General features: G+C 44.1%; 1 protein-coding gene across 2 annotated transcripts; it reads left to right on the top strand.

Moving 5' to 3' along the window:
- Positions 1–465: 465 nt before the first annotated feature.
- vps37d (VPS37D subunit of ESCRT-I) lies at positions 466–21,123 on the top strand. Of its 2 annotated transcripts, XR_003831906.1 has the most exons (4): positions 466–1,494; positions 12,334–12,416; positions 17,719–18,445; positions 18,543–21,123. XR_003831906.1 is itself a non-coding variant. In XM_029426776.1 (3 exons), exons 1-3 carry the CDS (start codon positions 1,350–1,352, stop codon positions 18,247–18,249), a joined length of 759 nt encoding a protein of 252 aa, XP_029282636.1. In that variant the 5' UTR covers positions 466–1,349; the 3' UTR covers positions 18,250–21,123. The 2 variants fall into 2 exon arrangements, 1 of the variants encoding a protein (XP_029282636.1); XM_029426776.1 differs by having other exon boundaries at positions 17,719–21,123.
- Positions 21,124–21,365: the final 242 nt, after the last annotated feature.

The raw sequence follows: 21,365 nt of genomic DNA, 5'->3' as shown, positions 1-21,365 counted from the left end.
ACTTGTTATGTTTTAATGAGATGTACTACCAGAATAATAACTCGTCAGTGGGGCTACATGACACACAAAAGAGCCGTATTTCAGAGGTGGAAGTGGTACTGAGGCCCTTTATTTAAAAGTACCACCACAATGATCAGGGCTGGGACGGTAAAGGATTTTATCGCAGATTGAGATTGGTGATTTCCCATTATCAGGATAATCAGAATATCCTTACATTAGTTACTTAAAGTTGTAAAGCTCGCTGAACAATAGTCTGATTTAAAATGATAGGAAGTATCTGTATGAAAGAACAGAATCACACTTTCCTCTTTCAGCCCTTTGTCTCACCGGCTCTGTTAAAGTCAAAGTCTATATACAACACTGGTGGTTGTTTGAGAAGAAGGCCTGTGACTGGAGGGACGCCAGTGTGATTCTCGTGGCTGGTTTGTCTTGATCATTAAGACTGATTGACCCTCTCTCCTCCATCAGCAGGTGATTCCGGGTCCCGTGCAGTACAAGATAAAGTAGCCTGCCTACAAAAGGGATTCAAACAGCCGGTGGCTTAAATACACAGAAAACTATCACAATGCAGATTTCCTCCCGATTCAGGAGTGATTCGGGGTGTATGAACTCATGCAGCGCTGCGTTTTGTTGTATAGGAACCGAGAACCACTGGGACCGTCTTTCAACAATTTATAGCCAGGCACCAACATAACTTTCCTGCAATTGTAAAGGAACATGCACAGCGTCTCTCTCTGCATGGATGCCCTCTGTGCCTCCTATAACGACACAAACAGGATGAATTAGTCCATAAAATCTCAGAGAAAGTGTCCATCCCAATTTCCCAGAGCTCAAGAAGAAGTCTTTTAAATGTCTGATTAACAGTCCAAGTGCCAAACTAAGAGATATTCTATTTATAGTCATATAAAATAATGAAAAGCAGCAAATCCTCACATTTAGTGATGGAAAATGACTTAACGCAGATGAATTTTCTGATCATTGCAGCTCTAATGTAAAGCTAAATGTATTACTGTAAGTAAATGGAGCAAAGAAAATCTTCCAGGGGAAACTCGACAAGTACAGACACAGTGTTATATCTCCTCCGAATACATAGAACATTTCCTTCTGTAGAAAACTATGAATTCTACATTAAAACTCATTTATTCCCATAATAACATGTTAGTAAGAGTGTGGAATAAGAACAGTAGGAAAATAACGAACACAGAAAGAGTTGACTCATACCCTTCAAAATAAAAGTCCTGGACATAATTTAGGTACACACTACCACACAGCTGTTCCACATGCACGATGGACTAATCTGCTGACTTTGTACTTCTGTTCAGTTTCAGGAGCTCCAAGTGGACAGGGAGATGCTGCTGACGACCAACCGGAGCTTGGCCGAGGAGAGCCTCGACCGACGACCCCGCCTTAATAACGGCAAACTCCAACTGGCGGAGAAATACCGGGAACTGTCCAACCTGGCAACCACTTGCTGGGAAAAACGGAGTCAGCTTGGTGAGTTTGACCCACCTCTGAAATAACAAAGAGGAGAGGAGGAGGGGGGGAGGGTGTTTCTGGTTTCATATGCGGTGCCAGTGGACGATCACGGTCGAGACAAGTCAAGAGGAGTTGTGGTTGTGATGACGAGGTCACTGGTTCAGATTCCAGGACTGGATGTGTAAATATGGCCTCGCTAAGTGAAAGTGAAGCTATAAAATCCTGGTGACCTTTTATCGCCTATTCTTGTAGAACCTAGTTACTTAAAAGACCACAGAAATCTCTTCGGTTTTAAGTAGACTTCAGTGGAAACAAAGAAGAAACCTCAGATACATTGTGACTCCTCATCGTATAACGCACAGCCTTTATTGCACACTTTGCCACACAGACATCTAAACTCGATAACCTTTGACTCTCTGTGACACTTCCTCGCTGGTGCAGAGAATAAGGGACGTTTCACATCAGAGTACAGAGAAGCTTCAGAGCGTCAGTCAGACGAGCCTTCAACTGCTCAGCGAAAAGCCTCAGCATGACTGGAGTTTTGGTCATGGGAACGAAATGGAGCATATCAAATGCCAGCAGGAAGCTTGCAGCAGTTGTCATGGAATTTGCGGGGTGAAAGGGGGCCTTGTCTTTGTTTAGGCAAGTCATGCTTTTTGACGGAGCAGCTATAGAGCAGCACCAGAGGATGTCTTCTTAAGCCTCGGCCCTAAATTTTAAGCCTCACGGTGCAAGCTTTAGAAATTCCTCACAGGGTACCGAGCCGAGAGCAGGTGATAAAATCAAATCCTGCTGCATTAATTTCCAGAGGTAATGTCAACTGTTACTTCTTTATGACTGCGGAGCCCAGTCTGTGGTTTACTGTAATCAAGTTAGTTTGTGCTGCAGCCTCAGCTATGATGGAAGTTGTGAGGAATGTTAAACTTCCTGTCAATGTGCGCGCGTTACACAGATGCTGTCCCTCCTCCCCAGCGATGCAGGATGGGTGGGGGTCCGTCCTTCCTCTGCAAAACATCTGACTCTCATTTGCTGCAACAAGGGACACAAAGATGAATGAGGAGGGCTTTTTTGTGAGGCTAGTAATCTCATTGTGTGCAGTGGATCAAGGTGGACAGCTGTGTTGTTTAATACATCCTGAGAACGCTGGCCGAGTGTGTTGTGGTCCCCAGGTGGCGTCGAGGTCCCCAGGTGGCGTCGAGGCCTCGAGTGTTTCTTAACGTCTACTCCAGACACTTTCTCACAAATATTAGTGCCATCTATTTCCCTCTGCTCCTTTCTGCTGCTAGCCTCGTTGCTCATCATCAGCGCTGATTTTTAAACTTTTGAGATGAAGGATATAAATGCCCTTCACACACACACACACACACACACACACACACACACACACACACACACACACACACACACACACGGCCACACACACCTGTTCTTTAAAGCAGCCCTGTGTCTTAGAAGTTGCACCTAAAAACTCATCATTTTAAAGCAAGAACATGTAGTTTCTGACTGTTGAAAGGAGGGGGGGGGGGTCGTACAAACACAGGACTTTGGCCCAGCTGTAGTTAGGGTTCACATCTCTGCGAACGAGCGTCAGTTTACAGGCGTGTCAGTCAACATGGATGAAGAGAGACTCATTTACAATGTTGAAAAGCAGCACATCTTATTTCTAAGAGATAATTAAACTATAACTCGCACGTTTACAGAACATCTCATCCCACCCTCGCGCTGTGACATCAGTCGTAGTATATCTTGACATTTCTGCGCTCCATCCGCCAGCGTGCAAACTCTGTCGTTAGGCAACAAAAGCACTTTGCTGTTCAGGGAAAGATTGTCGTTTAATATTCGAAAGTTAAAAATGTTATAAAGTAAACACAACTTGTCACTGACTTGTTTAATATCAAACCAAGAACTGATAAAAAGCAACGTTAGTCAAGTATTCAGCCTATTTTATTCATATTAATAGATATCGGCTCAAATGTTGACAGCATCACATCACTTGGAGATATTTTCGGCACAGCCACACGGTGCTATTTAAAACTTCACACACTGTCACATTTGGTGTCACTGACTCTGAATCAAAGAGCGTCTTTCTAGTGTTTTGCACATGACAATTAGAAACCCATATTTAAACAGTTAACTGTGGCAATGCATCAGGTGACACAACATACACTAACGGCTACTTGTTTTAAATCACGGGCACGTGTCACTGACCGGTTGGCTGTGTTTATATGCGGTTGGTCACTTTCCCTGCGAGCTGAACATGCAAATGAGGCATGAATTTAACACCGTTTGTCAGCTTTGTACGCACAACAGCCTCATGTTTGTATTCTGCCACCAATTTAGTGAATCCATTGTAGGTGGACTGTTCCGGATCGTTGGATGCCTTTGAATGTTTTCAGCTGTTCTCCAGTCCGCTGACTAACGGCTAGACGTTTAGTTGATTATAATTCTTCTTTTATCTCCTGTAATCCATCTGCCAATCCATGTTTTACATTAAAAGAGGATAACAAATCATTATTGTGACAATTCTTTTAACTATTAAATTGAACTTTTATCCCCCGACCACAGAGTAAATCCTCCTCCACCCACTAGTTCAGAACAAATGCAGGTTAGCCACTAAACATCCTGCGACAGGACTGTACTTGCTAGGTCTTATTCTCATTCTTGGGTGCGGTCATCAAACTGGGATTATGGGCTTGTTTGTTGCCACCATACCAGAACTAAGTGAATGTGAACTGAGAGACAAAGCTTTTATATTGCGTTCCTCTGGGAACCCGGCTGACTGTTCTACAGCTGGAGAACAAAGTGCTCATGCTGTTTGGTAACCGGGCTTTTTGTTTGGGACTTTCCATATTCAGATTTGAATAAAACATTATACTCACTTGTGGGTTTTAAGGATGTAAAAGATCTGAATGTTTCTTTGTGTGTGCGATGTAGATTCAGATATTTATGAGGTGTTTTGCTGTCGGGTCAGATTCACTTTTACAGTCGGGAGCAGTTAGGTGATGCTGTTCAAGTTCCTGTCTACCTCCTCAAAAACCCGGGGGTTTGATACCCAGCAGAGGCGCTTTTAGCTTGGGTGTGTGTTCAAACCTCATCGCTGTGTTTGCCAGGGTGTGTTGCTGCAAGGGCTGAATGATCTAATATCTGTGATTATTGTTATGCTTTAAAACCATCTGTTTGTGGTCAACAAACATTAAACAAAATACTTAGCATGTTTTTCTTGTTCCTACCGTATCATCCATCCATCCATCCATCGTCTACCTCTTATCTGGGGTCGGGTCGCGGGGGTAGCAGCTCCAGTAAGGAACCCCAGACTCCCCTTCTCCGGGCCACATCCTCCAGCTCCGAGTGGGGGATCCTGAGGCGTTCCCAGTGAGGAGATATAATCTCTCCACCGAGTCCTGGGTCTTCCCCGGGGTCTCCTCCCAGCTGTGCCTGGAACACCTCCCTAGGGAGGCGCCCAGGTGGCTCCTTACTAGATGAACCACCTCAACTGGCTCCTTTCAACGTAAAGCAGCAGCGGCTCTACTCCGAGTCTCTCCTGATGGCTGAGCTTCTCACCCGATCTCTAAGGGAGACGCCACCCGTCTGAGAAAACACATTTCGGCCGCTTGTACCCGTGATCTCGTTCTTTCGGTCATGACCCAGCCTTCATGACCATAGGTGAGGGTAGGAACGAAGATCGCCCGTATCAGAATCGGGTAAAATGATCCAGTTGCGTGTTTCTCACCCTCTAAATAGCAAAATAGACCAATATAGCTCCTCATATTTCATCAGCAGTATACTTAACATTACTCACTTAGTCAGTCACAGCAGCTTCATAGTTTCTGCCTTATGGTAATAATGATAAACTGCTGCTAAGTCACGTCTGGCAATGTTTTGACAGCTCTGCACTGGAGGTCCAGATTTACAGCTTTTAATGCGATCGGCTTAAAAACGATGATATGATGTGCGTAAAGGAGATTAACGGGAGACTCTGTCTGCCAGCTGTCATCGACACAACAACCCAGCGAGCTACCTGCTAGCTAACCTGTTTGAAATGCGTCTCTTTTGAAAATGACCCCAGCCCACTTCCTTATTTTGTCAAATATGAGAATTATACAGACCGGTGTTTCCTTTTCGACAAAACATCTTTGGCCAAGTGTGAATATTTGAGACATCGGCATGCCGAGAGCTTAGCGCTCTGCACCGCTGACCCGTTGTTTTCCTCACAGAATTAACATTGATTATCTGCAGCCACAGTTCGCATCGTCACATGAGATGTAAGAGAAGGCTTGAAACTATTGAAAGTGTGTTTTCAGAGTTTGATTGAAACCATGTTTGGAATAAACTCAAGTTATGTCTACAGGTTTATATACAATTATAATGTATCATAACCAGAAACGGTCTCTTGTTACGACACTATTAATCATGTAAGTTGAAGAATCTTTCAGCCCTAGTTGCTCCATTAATGCTATTCTTACTGGATTGGCAGGGCACGTGCAGAGTGGGGATTTAATTTGGGGCGATGACATGAAACTCCCACCCAGCTTCCCCTAACCAACAAAGAGTTAGCGGTGACACGGATGAAAGTGTGCAAACGGGAATAAAAACGGGGAAGAATCATTGAAATACATCAAATATAAAGCCGTCAGAAGAGCCACTGGTAGAAACGTGGGTTCTGGCATCAGACGGCTGATTAAAGCCAGCATTAATCCCATGAGCTGCATTGACCATGACTGAACAGGCCGAGGAAAGATCATTAAGCCACAACAGAAGGAAAGAAAGATACCATGGTGCTGATCACGCTGTTTGATTGACAGGACACACCGCACTGATGTGTGCTGCGAAGGAGCAGACGGTGGGAATAAAACAACATATTGTTATGAGAGCAAGCGAGAGAAAGCGGTCAGCTCCAATTCATGAATGAACTTAAATAGTAACGCTCGGTTTGTTCCGCGCGGAGCTGTGAAGCCGTGATCACACTTGTGTTGGATGTAAATCAAAGCCTCTCAGGTTGCTGTGTTAGTGCAGGGCAAACATGAAGCTGGAGCGCTGCAGGGGTGGAGTTCACCGCTGGCTAATTTTCAAGCCTTGGATTCATCGCCGGCCTGCATCTGTAATGCCATGACCTATTTGTGTATCAGCAGCAGAATATTTGCCCGGCGTGTTTAACTGCATTGTTTCACTTGATTTCTCGTGACCATTTAGTGCAGTAGAGTTAGCGGCTTTGTTTTTTGTGTGTTCATCATCATCGACCTCTCCGTGTTGATCCAGTCAGTCGCATTGATATCTCGCAGCCTTTGACCCGAGAACATTTTAGCGACAGGTCAGGCGTGAAACGTGGAAATCTGTTGTGCTTAAAGGCAAGAAAGAACGCTGTAAGAAAAGCCCGGTATTTTACTGGCGTTTCTGTTCATTTGACAGAAAGACCGTCGTACATTTTCACACACGTTGCAAAAGTCTCATTTTAACATCGTCTCCATGACGATTGAGCAGCTTCTGTGCTGTGCTTTGATTTGCTCTGTGAACAACATCAAACTAAACGAGCTGCAATAATGGATTAATGCCTAAAATATGAATAAACGCTCTTTGAACCAGTAGATGTGTTCAATAAGGCATCACGAAATAATCTACGTGATTAAAGCAGGAATGTCTCCATTGATCTGCATTAATGAATGATTCTTACACTATCTGGTGTCCACAGCTGATTTATACTAAATGAAAAGCTTCTTTCATGTCATTAAATCCCTGCAGCCATCCCAACACAACAGATTAGAAATGTCTGCAGCGTCACAGTGTAGTGCCGTTACGCACAACTGTCCACTGTGTTTACTTTCATTCATTTACATGCACATGACACCACGCTGCTACAAACTGAGCACACACCACTGGGTTGTTATAACTCTGCAGAACGGATTAGTGGAGATCAGATTCTTGAAATGCATTACAGTGAATATGATGTTTATGTTGTTTAACCAGGTGAGTCTCATTGAGCCAAGGATAGCAGCAGCACAGTTTCAACAATAACTATTAACAAGAAAACGCCTTTCAGCGCCGTTAAAAATGATCCGTTAAAACATTTGCACACAGGCGACCTGGACTCAACAGGTCTCACCACAGCTTTAGTTTGAGATCAGCCTGTATATTATTCCACGCCGTCGGTGCAGAACACCTCAAAGCTTTCTTTCCAAATTCAGTTCAGACTTTGGGAACAACAAATTGCAAAACTTTACCATTTGCCACGTTAAAGACTGAATAATTATGATTGTTTAATGCGATCATAAAAGCTGCTTCAACCAAAAAACTAACTAAATTGCTCTAATTAAGCCTCTGGCTGTGGAGCTGGGTGTTCACGTCGTGTCGTCTGCACCTCCTGGAGAAGCTGTTCCTTCATTTTGATGAGTCTTGTTTGTCATGCCAAGCTATGAGACCAGTGACGGGCAGAGAGTATGTATTACTCCCCACACCCTCCTACCGTATCTCCCACTTCAGCCAGTCCTTGTACACTTTGTGCTGCTGCACCAACGTAGCCGTGCTTCACACTTCAGCCAGTCCTTGTACACTTTGTGCTGCTGCACCAACGTAGCCGTGCTTCACACTTGCACGATTTAAAATGGGCCCCGTGTGTTTTTGTGTTCCTTTGTTGTCTCAACGAAACGAATTGTACAATTGTGGATAACGGCGAACACTTTCACAGTCTCTGCTCGGAGGCATTTAAAGAGTCGCACTCTGTTGTACACATGAGAAGTCACAAAACTAGTTGTGTAAAGAACGAGCGTGAGAGGGAAACTCAAACCCTGCCTGGTTTCACACCTCTGCAAACCTCTACCTCAGCATCCGTGACCTGACCCTCACCTTTGATGGTATTTGTCAGACGCATACTTTTAGGGACCAGATCACAGCAGGAACACAAGTGATTACAAGAAGTAGCAGAGCCTCTATATCCATCTGCAATCTGAGGTCAATTATTCCTGTGCTTCATGTCACAATTTACTGGAGGTCTTGGCTAGATTTAGCACGGCCATTAACACGTTGGCATCAGCTGTTTTCCACACAGTGGCGCTAACTGTCACCTCGATCAGCGTTTCCCACCGCACGAGTCCTCCTGTCAACACGATGTAGGTTAGATCGCTGCAGAGGGCTGACCTCACCTCTCTGGACATCTTGACAGTGGAGGCTCGAGGGGAGCTGGTGCCTGATGACCGATCTGATTATTGTGTTGTGGGAACACGCTCCTGAACTCCTAATGACTCCAGACCTGTCATGGCCCAACAACACGATTTCAGAAACATGTTTTGATTGTTTGGTTTGGACCCGGGGCTGTGACGCAGTCCAGGACTGCATTATGAGACCAATGGAGGTTTAGCTAAAAAGGTGAAAGAAAATGTACCAGAAATTAATTTTAACAACATATTTCGATCCCCTCTTATGCACTGCAACTAATGACATCACAAAAGATGAACAAAACCAGTTAAATGTTTGCATTTGAGATGTTTTGGGTAAATGAATGATGTAATGATCCAGGAGCAATGGATAGGAATGCATTAGAAGTCATTTCTCCAAACTGTTTACTGGCAGAAAACTGGGACGAACAAAACCAGAATGATCTGCCTGCATCGACGCTACACGAGGGGTTAGTGGGACAATATGTTTGCTCCATACTTTAAACTTTGTGAACTGATCCTTTTTAACAGCCGGGCCAAAGGGAGGCGACGTCAGCTGGTCCATCTGTCCGTCCGTCCCTGTGTTCGCCCGTCTGTTCCCAGGGAATCATTCAGAATAGTTTTATGTTTTGCCTCCATTCAGTCAGAAACTTCCCCCGACGAGCTCTCTGCTCTCTGGCAAGGTATCGCAATTCTTGCATGAAATTAGCTTCATACATCTTTGACCCCAGTGGAGAATGTTTGTTCCATCCCAAAAGTGTTTCTTTGTGCCATTAGATAAACATTTAACCACAGGCTTTACACTACGAGGCTTGTCAAACAATAAGTCTACGTGATCCCACAGCGAACTATTTAGTCTCTAGTCACAATATGTTAAAAGGGTTTCCATCACATGTCTTGTTTTGCGTTGGAGAAGTTAGACATGTGGAGTATTATATGTTTTTCTAGTAAGAAATGACTTTACAGCCTGGTCTCTAAACGGGGGGGTTATATACTCTGTTTGAATTATATTAAGGCTTAAAGTTACGCATCATTAGGGCCGTGGGTGCCGTCTCAAGTCACTTGCTCTGCGGCGCCCCCCTCCGACGTGCACATTCTTAGTTTAGCAGGAAACCTACGAGTGACGTCGCCGAGACGGCGTCCACATCGTATGCAGGGACACGGGGCTCCAGCCCGCAGTGTGACTTTCTCGACTCCTCATCATCTCATGTCTGCTCCCAGACGAACTGTGGTGCTCGATCACCGACACATTCTCTGTTAAGTGCAGCTCTATACGCTGCGGTGGCCTCCAGACCCTGCCCACCCCCGTACCACCACCCTCTCTCTCCACCTCCTCAAATGTAGGTCACATACAGCTGCTGTAGGAGTATTTGTTTGCCTGGCTGTCACCTCTCATTACACCCCCATCACCCCACATCGGCTGTGAGGTCATGAGCGAGGCCATTCCTTAATGCATGCTTGCTTGATACACAATGATGGCCAGGACCCTCACGCGTAACGCCGAGCGATAGATTATTAATGCTATAGAAAGCAGCCGTTATGTTTTCTGCTCCGGGAACTTTATCACCTTTTAAAGATCTGTGTGAATAATTTGACAGCCGTTATGTTCTGTTCCATATTCATTCTGTTCAACCTTGTGTTTCTGCACAGCTGCAGATAGCGATCAGGCTACACTAACATTATTACGCTAGAATTAGATTCCAGTGGTCGCTGCGTAGGATTGTTTCCGCGTGATCCACACATTTCCAATAACTCCAGAGCGTCGTAAAGTCAACATTACTGAGAGATAAATGGAATCATTTGATCTAACCAGATATTCTGCTTCAATCTATATGTGTTGCCGTTAAGCTTTTCAAAAAACAAAATGTTCACCTGTGTTCACTAAAAGCGCCATGAATCACGTTGATACCTACGACCACGATACAGAGAAACATACACCTACACACAGTCTGTCTTCTCTCTGCAGAGATGGCTTACAGTCGTTTCTGTGAACTTTCTTTGCACCTCGGCCTCCGTTGAACCCAGTAAAGCCTGTCACGGCGTCTCTTGGAGGGACGGGAACACTTTGCAGTCAGCTGGGTCAAGCCTGTTCATAATGATGCCATGCTGCGATCCCCGGGAGGTGAACACGTGCTGCGTATGACGTGCAGGACCTCTATATATTTATATATATTTATCATGCCGGCTGTGGCCATTACTGCCCGTATCTGTTGTCACTTTGCATCAGCGCTGCGTCCAGTATGTTCGTCTTCCTGTCTGTGGGCGTAGTTCTGCTTCCTTAATGATAAAATAAGCAAATACACTTGGCTACAACTTAAGATGAGATGACATAAAGCTTTATTGATCCACACAGTGCAGCAGCACAAGAACTGAAATGAGTACAGATGAATATAAAAAGAGAAAGATGTTGAGCTAAATAAGAATAGAAGTCAAACTTTTCCAAGATCAATTAAAGACAATGGCCTTTATTTGTTTACATTCTGCCACCATTAGATGCTGAATGTGCTATTATCAGCTCCTATCTGCATGTAACGACGCGTACCACTGAAATACTTTGAGACTGAAGACAACTTGAAGATCTGCGGTTACGAGGAGATGATCTGGGATTCCCGAGATAACGATATCCTCAGGAAGTAAAAGTCGCTCAGAATCTTAAGATGTGTGTATCGGGTCTGTGTGTTGGCATTTGACTGAGCTACGACCCTGAGAAGGGGGGGGGGTTCTGAGGCAAAGTGTGGCAATCTACTACTTGCAATATAAAAGACACACTTACAGATTTTTAATTGCCTCCATGAGCTTTGAATTTGAAAAACTTCTTTCCTTTGCATTATTAGAGAGGACAGAGATAGAAAACAGGAACACGTGTTCATGCTCTGCCCCCCCCCCCCCACCGAGGCCCCCAGGGCTCCACAATTTCTTCATCTCTTAAGATTTCCATTATTAAAAAAGGTCGACTTAAATCAATTGTTGATATATTTCAAGGCGAAGAGTATTTCCTTGTTGTTGTTTTACACCGCGGGTCTCGTTGTTGTGGTAATAACAACACTGGCCGTTCTCCTGCACACGGGTTTCAAATAACCCTCCAGGTCAGACACGTTGATGTGAAGAGAAAACTAAATATAGTTTGTTTCAAGGATCCATAACTCTGTTGACCACTTGACGTGTCCTCCGCGTGTGCTGTTGGTTTGAATGTTCTGCGGCAGATTATACTGCGTGTGGTTTTGTGATCTTTTCTTTCTTATGGCTCCTTGAATGTTTCATTATATTGACATGAACATAAATAATTCAGACGTGGTGTTTGTATGTGAACATGGAGCTTGTTGTTGCAGCGTCAGAGACGGATGATTCATTGTGTTGTTGATGTTTTATACTTTTATTGACTGCAAACAGAAACACATCTAAATTTGAGTAGATTGCAAAAATGAGTGTTTTAGTTTCGCGGTCAAACCAAACTAAGCTCAGTTTCCCAAAATAACCCAAAGTTTAATATTCACGACCCGTGTGTTCTCTTTTTTCTCGCCAACAACTGTCCACCCCATCATCACCACCACCGTCTCCTCGTCAGCACAAACCCTCCACGCTCTTTGTGATTTGGAAAATGATTTTCTCTGCTGCGGTTTCTTGTTTGCTGGTTTTTCTTCCCAACTCCAGTGAAGTCATTCCTCGTCTTCCTCTCTCCCCATGCATCACTGATGTGTCTTTGTCGTTGCAGAGACTCGTGGCCAGAAGCACAGCCCGCATACGGCGCAGAACCTCCTGCAGGAAGAGGTGGCACGTGCTGAGGAGCATTCAGAGGTAATGGAAAAAGAAATCAATAATCAAAATGCTCTTAAAATGGAGCTTGTTTCTCTTCTTTGTGAGAATCAAACAGTCAGTTATGGATGATTCTTTTAAAGCCTGCAGTGGAGCTGACAGCCCACCCGCCTCTGATCTTTAAAGACACGAGGCATATTATACACACAGTGAGCAGTCCGACATCTGAGAGCAAGTAAACCCACTGCAGAAACCCCCCCGCATTATGTACATGTGTTCTGCCAAACCTGCATTCAGATGTTACACATTTAAGGATTTTGGTACAAACCGCCTTTTCTGCTTCTTTCCACTAAATGTCCTCTCTCTTGGGGAGGAGGCAGCATTAGTCCGGCATGTGTCCCCGGACCATTAAAAACAATACGCCTAAATGTGAGTCCGCTGTTCTGACTTGGATAGAAACCCAGACGGCGAGACTTGATTAAAATGTGGCCATGTTTGGTTGATAAGAACATATAGAAGGACAGATCATGAAGTCATGTAAGTGGGAAGTAAACTCTGCGGTGTCAACTGAACACCCAGTGCTACAAAATAACATTAAATGAGTTGAGTTAATAAAGACGCCTTCTACAGATCAGTGGGGGCGGGAGCTACGCTTTGAGAAATGCACCAGAAGAAGAGCAACACGTGTCGGTTTACATTACAGGAGGAAAGTTAGATGTCGCTGACCTGCTGTTCAGAATACTCTCTTGTGTACACGCCGTTCTAGTCAGACTCCAGTACTGACAATGTAAACCACTATCTGACAGCATTGTGTCTCCTGCTGGCTCAGCTGTCAATCAAGCACCCACAACATCCTGCCCACGCAGAGGCTGCGAGGCTAAAGAAGCTTTTCTGATGTTTCCCTAAATATCTCATCTTTCATTTAGTCATTTAGTCATTTAGTCATTTAACTGCAAAATGGAGGATTTGTTTGTGGTTCCAGTTGTATATAGTCTGTGTTTCACGGAGCTTCCCTTTCACACACACGACAGGAGATCGTCCGAGTCAGAAGCGTCTCGCGGTCCGTAATTTTAATTGTGTGAATGAAATTGCCCGTACAAATGGAAGTTCCTGTATCTCGCTGTAAACGACCCCCCCCCCCTAACCCTCCAGCTTCACACCAGCTACGAGAGAAAGCCTCGCCGACACACCCACGGGCTTGCTGTGAATCATCAGGACAATGAGCGGCTGTATTCACACATGGGCTCAATCGGACACCGCCAGGGTGCTGGCCGGGGGAAGTCTGTTTTAAAGTCCGATCCGAATGATTTGAACATTTGCGTCGTCCCACGCGGCTCCTCCGGGGGACCAGTTCATGTTTGCAGCGCATGTTTAAAAGGAACTATATGAAAGTAGCCTTGAGGAAGGTTCTCAGAATGAAACCTTATGATATGCACAAAGCTTCAGCTGCAGGATTACAATCATTAATAACCTTCGTAAACACGACGCATTAACCAGCGAGTTTGAATCCCGCGTGTTCGTTTGGCCTCAATCAGGACAGCGAGAGAGTCTCAGATGAAAGCTGCTCCGGGCTCGGATTGATCGGCTCAGCTGCACGCCTCCCCCGCCTCCCGCGGCTCCGATCGATACCTCCATGACTCAGTCATTACAGCGGCTGTCCAACTGATGGATTAAGCAACACCCAGCTCATGCCAAACCGCCTCGCTCGGCCTCGCTACATTTCTTTATGAGACATCAGTGAATGTTCAGCTCTGTTATTTCACACCTTCGATCTTCTAGATAAATACACGAACAGTATAAACTATACGGCGGCCTAACACACGCAGACGTCTCTCCTCCTGTAACGACCTCTTCTGTTTGAGATTCAGTCGTTGCGTCAGTGATTTTGGTGACGTTCCCAAAACATGTTTTCAGAGTTCATATGTAATCACAGCCGTGCCGGGGAAATCTGGAAAAGCATGTTTCCCCTTTGGCCTCCGTGTCAGAGACAAATCCCGCCTTTGAAGTCTCTGCCCAACGTCTTCTTCATCTGTTGCCTGAAGTCAAACAAGTTTTCCTATTATGAAGATTCTTCATCAGGTACCAACATGAAAATGAGATCTGACGACGGAAACAAAAGTTAAACTTGTCGTCGTCATCGTATAAATCACCCGCGTGAGAGCGGCGGCGGTTCAATGACTCGCCTTTAACGTGAGCGTGTACAGATAGTTCGCTGAGGGCACACAGCAGCTCTGGTGTGTGACTTCACGGCTCCATGTTCTCTGCTCATTCTGTATTAAACTGTCGGCTTGCAGCCACTGATGTCGTCGGGGACTGCACTGCTGAGAACGTGCTGTTTTCCTCTGTCCTGCGCACACGTGTACAAAGAACCCTGTGTTTATGGATAATGGATTCTCCAGCTGAACTCTTGTTGTGTCCGCCGGGTTCCTCTTCTTTCCTTTGACGTATAATGGAAACAAAAAGCCTCGTTGAATGAAGAGATTGTCGCGAGAAGCTAAAACATAAACAAATGATAATGAGCTGTTCCGTTTGTTGAACTGCAACAACTAAAAGACAAATCTTACTTTCCTTTTTCATATTTTATTTACATGAATTAATCTGCAGGTAGTTTTTCAAAGAATGATTTTGTCTGTAAAATAGCAGAAATGTGAGAAAGTCAAACATTCAGTTTACATAAATAAAAGCTCTGCTGGAGTCTGATGATATCACTCGACCATTATCGCAATTAATTGGCAAATAATTTGACGAATCATTTGGCCTCCAGCTGGATCCTTTTTACTGTCCTTCAAGAAATGTCATCATTAAACCAATGAACCGAAGAATAAAGAGCATTAAGGTCTATATTTAAAGTTTTAATCAACGTCAAGAGTTTATTTATTGATTTGATTTGACACTCGTCATTCTGTGTATGAACATTACACACACACACACACACACACTGTACTTTAAAATGAAATGAGCTTTGCCTGTAGCAGCAGCTGTTGTATGTTGGCAGTCAGGCTAATAACATTCCCTGCGACCTGAGGATATTTAACGGGCGTCCTCCACGCCAGATGGAGAAACGCTCAAGTCACAGTGGGGGAAGACACAGTGGGAGGAGACGTAATAAACCACACACACCAATCACACGGCCGGGTCGACCAGTGGCAAGCGGCTGCTGATGGAACGAGGCTGTGGGAGAAACAACATCGAGTCTCTGAATCAAACAAATCTCTCTAATAACAAGTATGGTGACGTATCCAAAGCCTGAGATCTTATCTTATCTATATGCTACATGTTCCTTTTATTACCTTAAACCCACAAACACCAACTGTGTGTTAATCTGCAGATAAAATAGTCCCAAGAAATGCATTTTACTAAAGATGGATTTGCTAAAAACTCGTGTCTTTAGTGTGAATGTGCTTCAGACGGAAGTGGGACAGTAGAAGTTGTTGGTTTTTGTCATTTCATCAATAATTAATCTTTAAATCAAACTGCCGAACATAAAAAGAGTTCAAATATTTAAATGAATATAAACAATTAAACGCGTAATACAACTAATAAGTAGATGGAAGTTATCCACTCGCTGCTTCCCCTTTTACAATTCAACCAGCCTCGTCCTCTAAGTCTCGCTGCAGAATCCTCTGGATGGAGAAACCAGACTAACGGACATTAATAGACGGGAGGTCAACATGTGCATCATAGAGGAGGAAATGTAGGTTACACATCAGGCAACAATCTGTGTCAATAACTTGATCATCTTCTCGTGAGGACTTTCTGCTTTTCTGGGTTTTAAACTGAATGTTTTGGGTTTTTGACGGTTAAAGACGTTTTCCAGTAAATTGAGAATCTTCACCGGATGGAACTGAAATGAACGCATCATGTCATCAGATCTGACTGGAGGTCAGTTTATTAGTGAATCAACAGAAAGTGAATCTGCAAGTATTTTCATAATAATCTATTTTAGCTAAAATGCAAGAACAGCTGGTTCCAGCTTCTTCAATGCTTTTTATTGTCTGATCTGACAGTCAATTAAATATTTTGGGGGGTTTGCGCTGCTTGTTAGTTAGTTTAAATCAGGGGTGGGGAGCCTCCGGGTCGTATTTTAAACAGGCGACTGGCAAAGGTCAGGGTCCCTGAACACAACACGAGCGGAACGTGTCATCACGTCATGTCAACAAACTTCAACATTAAACGAGACTGTTGACGTCAGTGAACGCAGCGTGGCGAGTGTAAACAAGAGAAAGCTGGATGTGGAATGTCTTCACTTTCCAGGAGAAATGGACGAACGATTATTTCTCCGTGGAAGTTAAAGGCCAGTGAGTCGAGTTTGTGCGGTGATGAAAAATAATCTCGAGCGTCATTACTGCACGTGACACGTGACACGTGACATGCCGAACTGCACGAGCTGACAGGACGAGTGTTTGGATAAAGTTAACGCTCTTCGGTGGAGTTCGGCCCAACGAGCAGCTCTCTGCAGAGCGGAACATACACACATGGACAGATAGAGAGGTAGACCCCCCCCACCAAGAACACACTGTTGCACCACTGCTGTGCAGTTATCACTGCCATGTGCAATACTCTCTTTATTTATATCACTTGTACTTATATTATGTTTTATTATATTTAATTATTGTGTTCTGCCTTTTTACTTCATGTTCTTCTGCTGTGACGAGATGTAATCAGGTTCTAGCAGCTGAACTGTGTTCCTCTAATCCTTTATAAACCTCTTATACGTGAAGCCAACGTATCTTTACTACGTGAGTAAACAAACATGAAGCAGGCAGAATGTAATTAAATTACAGAAATGTGTATAAATAATATTTATATATTAGGTTTTCAAACATTTACACCAATAAATAAATAATAATACTCAAATGAAGCAAAGATTCCACAGCGTCGTGTCATCAGTTCTATTAGTGACTGTATATATTATACATTATTATAGCCGTAGGAACACTTGACCTTGTGGGTCACGCTGTGCCCGTCCCGGGCCTGTAGAACTAAGTCGCTGTGGTTCCTGCAGTGATTACTTCACAAATATAACGTGTGTCCTCGGTGTTGAGCTCGACCAGACGAAGCTTCTCACATCCTGGGAACACATACGGAGACGGATCACACGGCTTTCAAGCGTTGCCAAAAGTAACAGTTGCAGCACACGGATCTTTTGTTAGCGGTGTAAAATGTACTAACTGTGAAACATTGTAGTCGACACACTATGCCAGAGTTCAAGGGTAAACATCCCCGAGCTGATTAAATCCTCTTGATTCTTTAGTTTGTTTGAACACTTCCCCGCGGCCGGACCTCCCTTTGTGTGTTTGTCCTGCCCGCTGATGTCGGTTTATTTGTCTGCCTTGCTTCACAGGAGCTGCTGGAGAAGTTCATGGAGGGAAACGTAAGCCTGGATGAGTTCCTGGATGAGTTCCAAAGCTCCAGGAAGACGTATCATATCCGCCGGGCTCAAGCGGAGAAGATGCAGGAGGTCGCGCAGGCCAAGCGGCAGCCGAGCAAAAGCAAGAGAGCGGAGGAGAGCAAGGAAGTGAGGAAGGACTCGGAGCAGCTGGAGCCTCAGCGGCCCAACGGCTTCGTAGCGCAGGGACCTCTTAGAGTGTTCCAGGTACGCTACGGCCTCACGCCAGCCATCCTCCTCCCCCACTACCCCGTTTCTCCCACTCCCTCAGCTCCAGGCTATCAAAGTAGTACGCCTCCACCTGAACCCCAGCTAGGACAGACCCACATCCTCAGCTCCAGCGCCGCACTCCCAGGACACGGACAGCCGGTCGGCCTCAGGCTCATCGGACAGTTACCGGGTGGCTGGCCGGCTCACGGGCGGCCGGTGAGAGTGCAGCAGCTTTACAGGCCGAACCCTCAACAGCCTGAACCGCCGTACCGATAAGCTCGAGGAGGGGCGAAGAGGAAGAGGAGGAGGAGGAGGAGGAGGAGGATGAAAAGCCAGTTTGAGAGGTCTTCAAAGACCAAACAGTGGCCGTCACATTCATGTAAGCAAAGACTGACCCAGAGACCGGCAGCACTGCAGACGTCCTTTTCTGTTCTCCATCCATGACACACAAATGTAACCAGTCAGGCAGCAGGTGAGAGTAGGGAGGGGCTCCGACAGTCACATTCATTAAGCTCTTAACTCTCCTTATTGTTTTCATTTATAATGAAGAACTTCCACATATCCTGCAGATGATTCACGTGTTTGGGCTTTCGAGCGCCGTCACCATTCCTGCCATTGATGGTGGAAGAGGAGATGTCAGCCAGCCGTCCCCTCAACTCATTCAGTCTCAACTCGCCCGTCTGAGGTTTAAACATCAGAGAGGGAAGAATAACATTAAAGTTCTGCTTCAGTCTGTATGTGGAATTAAACTTAACTTTATGATTTAAATCCTCAAACTTCATGGTTTCTTGCATTGTCACTTCATAACAAGTTGGAAACAGGGTTAGGGTTAGGGTTAGGGTTAGGTCCACTGTAAACGTGGAATCGTAATACCATGCAGGCGGTCCGCAGCATCCCGCTCACAATGTGATCAAACCTCGTTACTAATACTGGAGGTTTAGGAAAGTAACATTTATCTGGAGGAGTTTCAGCGGTGAATTCACAAAACAACATCTTTAGTAGCAGCGTAACTCTCAAAGCATCCGTGACGCAGCGTCTTGGTGCTCCTGTGCACGTATTTATAGAAAATAAAAAGTAATATGCTGACAAATAATAAGGTTATTATATAAACAAGTTATTTCTTCCCTCTGCAAAGAGAAAAACAACGGCAAATTGAATAAATCTCGATAAAAAATGTATTTTAATGGCATTTGATGATATTTTCAACGTGGGGTTATTTCTGCAGGATGTCCTTTACGTGCACTTCTGTACGCCGGTTCACCGACAACTCTGATTCATGTGCAGGAAGCAGCTTCTGGTTTGAAATGCTAAAATGTAAAGTTTTCTACATTTCATAATGTGCTCTCATCACAGCCACAGGATGAGAACGTTAGGCTTCAGTGTTTCCTCAAACTAAAGGTGATGAAACATCTTTTAATTACGTGCACATGTCTAACGGTAAAGCTGAGAGTCTATAAGGGATTCAAAAGGATTTGGATTTGATAAAAGATATCGATCCCTGTTAGTAATTATTTGTATTATTATGTTTGAATACTTTACGAGGAGGGTTGTGAAGCTCGTCTTCATCGCCCATTTCAAAAGAAAAGGAGCTCATTGTTCTGGAGCGAGTCGTCAAAGTGTTTTAATATAAACTCCTTGTTGGTCATCTCGTCAAATAAAAAACATTCCCAGGACTGAGTGCTGATGTTCCACGGCTGCAGAGTTTGAACAAGGCAAACGGAGACGGTGGTATTTATTAATAATTCCCAGACCTGTCAACATTATCTGCAGTGTCGCCACATGTGTCGGCGTCACAGATGATTCCCCCGAAGCCGTCTGCCTCGTGCGATTTCATGAACAGTGTTGGGAGCTCACACAATTTATTTATTCATGTAAATCCTCTTTTAAATGGCTGACTTCAAAGCGTCTTGTTTACCGTGCTAAGTGAGGAGCTGCTTCTCTCTTTCGAGGCAGCCAATGTTTTTATTTCTAACCCCTCCCTCTCTGAACTGAGATGCAGAGTGAGGGGAATTTAATCTCTATGAGAATGCCGGCGCTCTGCAAGTCCACTGTCAGATATCAGGAGGTTTAGGAGGTTTCCTTCTCTTCAGCGTTTAAAGGGGAACGCTTGGATTGTAGAAACGTTTTGCTCATTAAAGGGATAGTTCACATTTGTTGATGTCTGACTCATTGACTCAAAGAACATGGAGGTTGCTTGTCTTCCGCTGCAGTGATCCGTACGTTTGTGTTATTATGGGTGATTCAGAATGAACCCTTTAAAACAACAAAAGACACACGAACAAACCAACCGATGGAGGCAGCGGTAGACCAGCAGCTCCCGTGTCCTGCAACCTACAATTAGTGTTTTTGTCAATGTAGTCTGGTGGCTTTGGTGAAATTACAGATAACTGCTTCAGTTTCCCGTCAGCGGGCCGTCTGAGGCATGTGAAGCGTTGAACATGTTCTAAATATAACATAACACTTAAACTGATATGAAAAGAGCCGAACTATCCCTTTAATAACTCGTATAAGTGCATGAAAGTACATGAAAATGCCTTTTTGAAGGCCATAAAGTGTCTTTCTGAAGATGTGCATTGTAATGAAGAAATCTTAATTAAGAGTTGGAAATGCATTTCAAGGCTTTGAGGATTTTTTTAAAGGTTTTTTTTTTTTTTTTTTTACAACTCTGGTCAATTTAATAGTTTTTGGTCGTCTCTCATCACGCCGCAAACTCGCAGAGATTTGTGAACGAAGCTGCGTCGCTAAAAAAAGAAGTGTAAGTGCAGAGAGATGCAAAAATAATACAGATCTTATCTGCGATTCTTTTTTTAGCTCCAACCCTCTGCCCGTGTCTCTTTTCTCATGATCTGAATTGAGGTCGAAATTGGTTCGTTTCATTTCTGCGAGCAAAAGATTGTATGAACTGAAGCACGAGCTGCTGATGGAGAGCTGATGTTTGCTATAAAAGAGTCCCACAAATATGCAGACGCTTCACACAACAAACTTTGTTCTTTCTGATGCAGAAATGCAGCTTTTGTACGAAAGGACGATGAATTAATGAGCTGTAATTATGTTTTTGTTTGCTTTTTGTATCTGTTTTATTTTTGCTTTTTGTGTTCCTATTTATTGTCTTGCGGGGGATTTGAAAACCAATAAACATATTTCACAACAGATTGTAAACAAAAGTAAAATCATTACTGAAAATGTTCTTTTACTGTCGTCTTGTTTACAAACTGTTTGTTGAACTTCTTTTTAGCGAAGTTGCCGACACATTCACAGATCTTTACTGCACAATGTTATTGAAATAGTTAAATAATATTAATAATAATAATGATGGCTGAATGATCGATCAACAATTAAGTATTTTTATTCAGGAATGAAATTGAAAGTATTTCTCTAATCTGGATTATACT

Source organism: Cottoperca gobio, unplaced genomic scaffold (genome assembly GCF_900634415.1).
Source record: "Cottoperca gobio unplaced genomic scaffold, fCotGob3.1 fCotGob3_237arrow_ctg1, whole genome shotgun sequence".
In the NCBI taxonomy this organism is placed as follows: Eukaryota; Metazoa; Chordata; class Actinopteri; order Perciformes; family Bovichtidae; genus Cottoperca; species Cottoperca gobio.
The sequence above is the reverse complement of the archived record's forward strand: the minus strand, read 5'-3'. Positions and strand labels throughout refer to the sequence as shown.

Coding starts and splice junctions, on each gene's coding strand:
- vps37d (XM_029426776.1), top strand. CDS start 1,350: ATGCTGCTGACGACCAACCGGAGCTTGGCCGAGGAGAGCCTCGACCGA. Junction 1,495..12,333: donor GGAAAAACGGAGTCAGCTTG/GTGAGTTTGACC, acceptor TTGTCGTTGCAG/AGACTCGTGGCCAGAAGCAC. Junction 12,417..17,718: donor GTGCTGAGGAGCATTCAGAG/GTAATGGAAAAA, acceptor CTTGCTTCACAG/GAGCTGCTGGAGAAGTTCAT.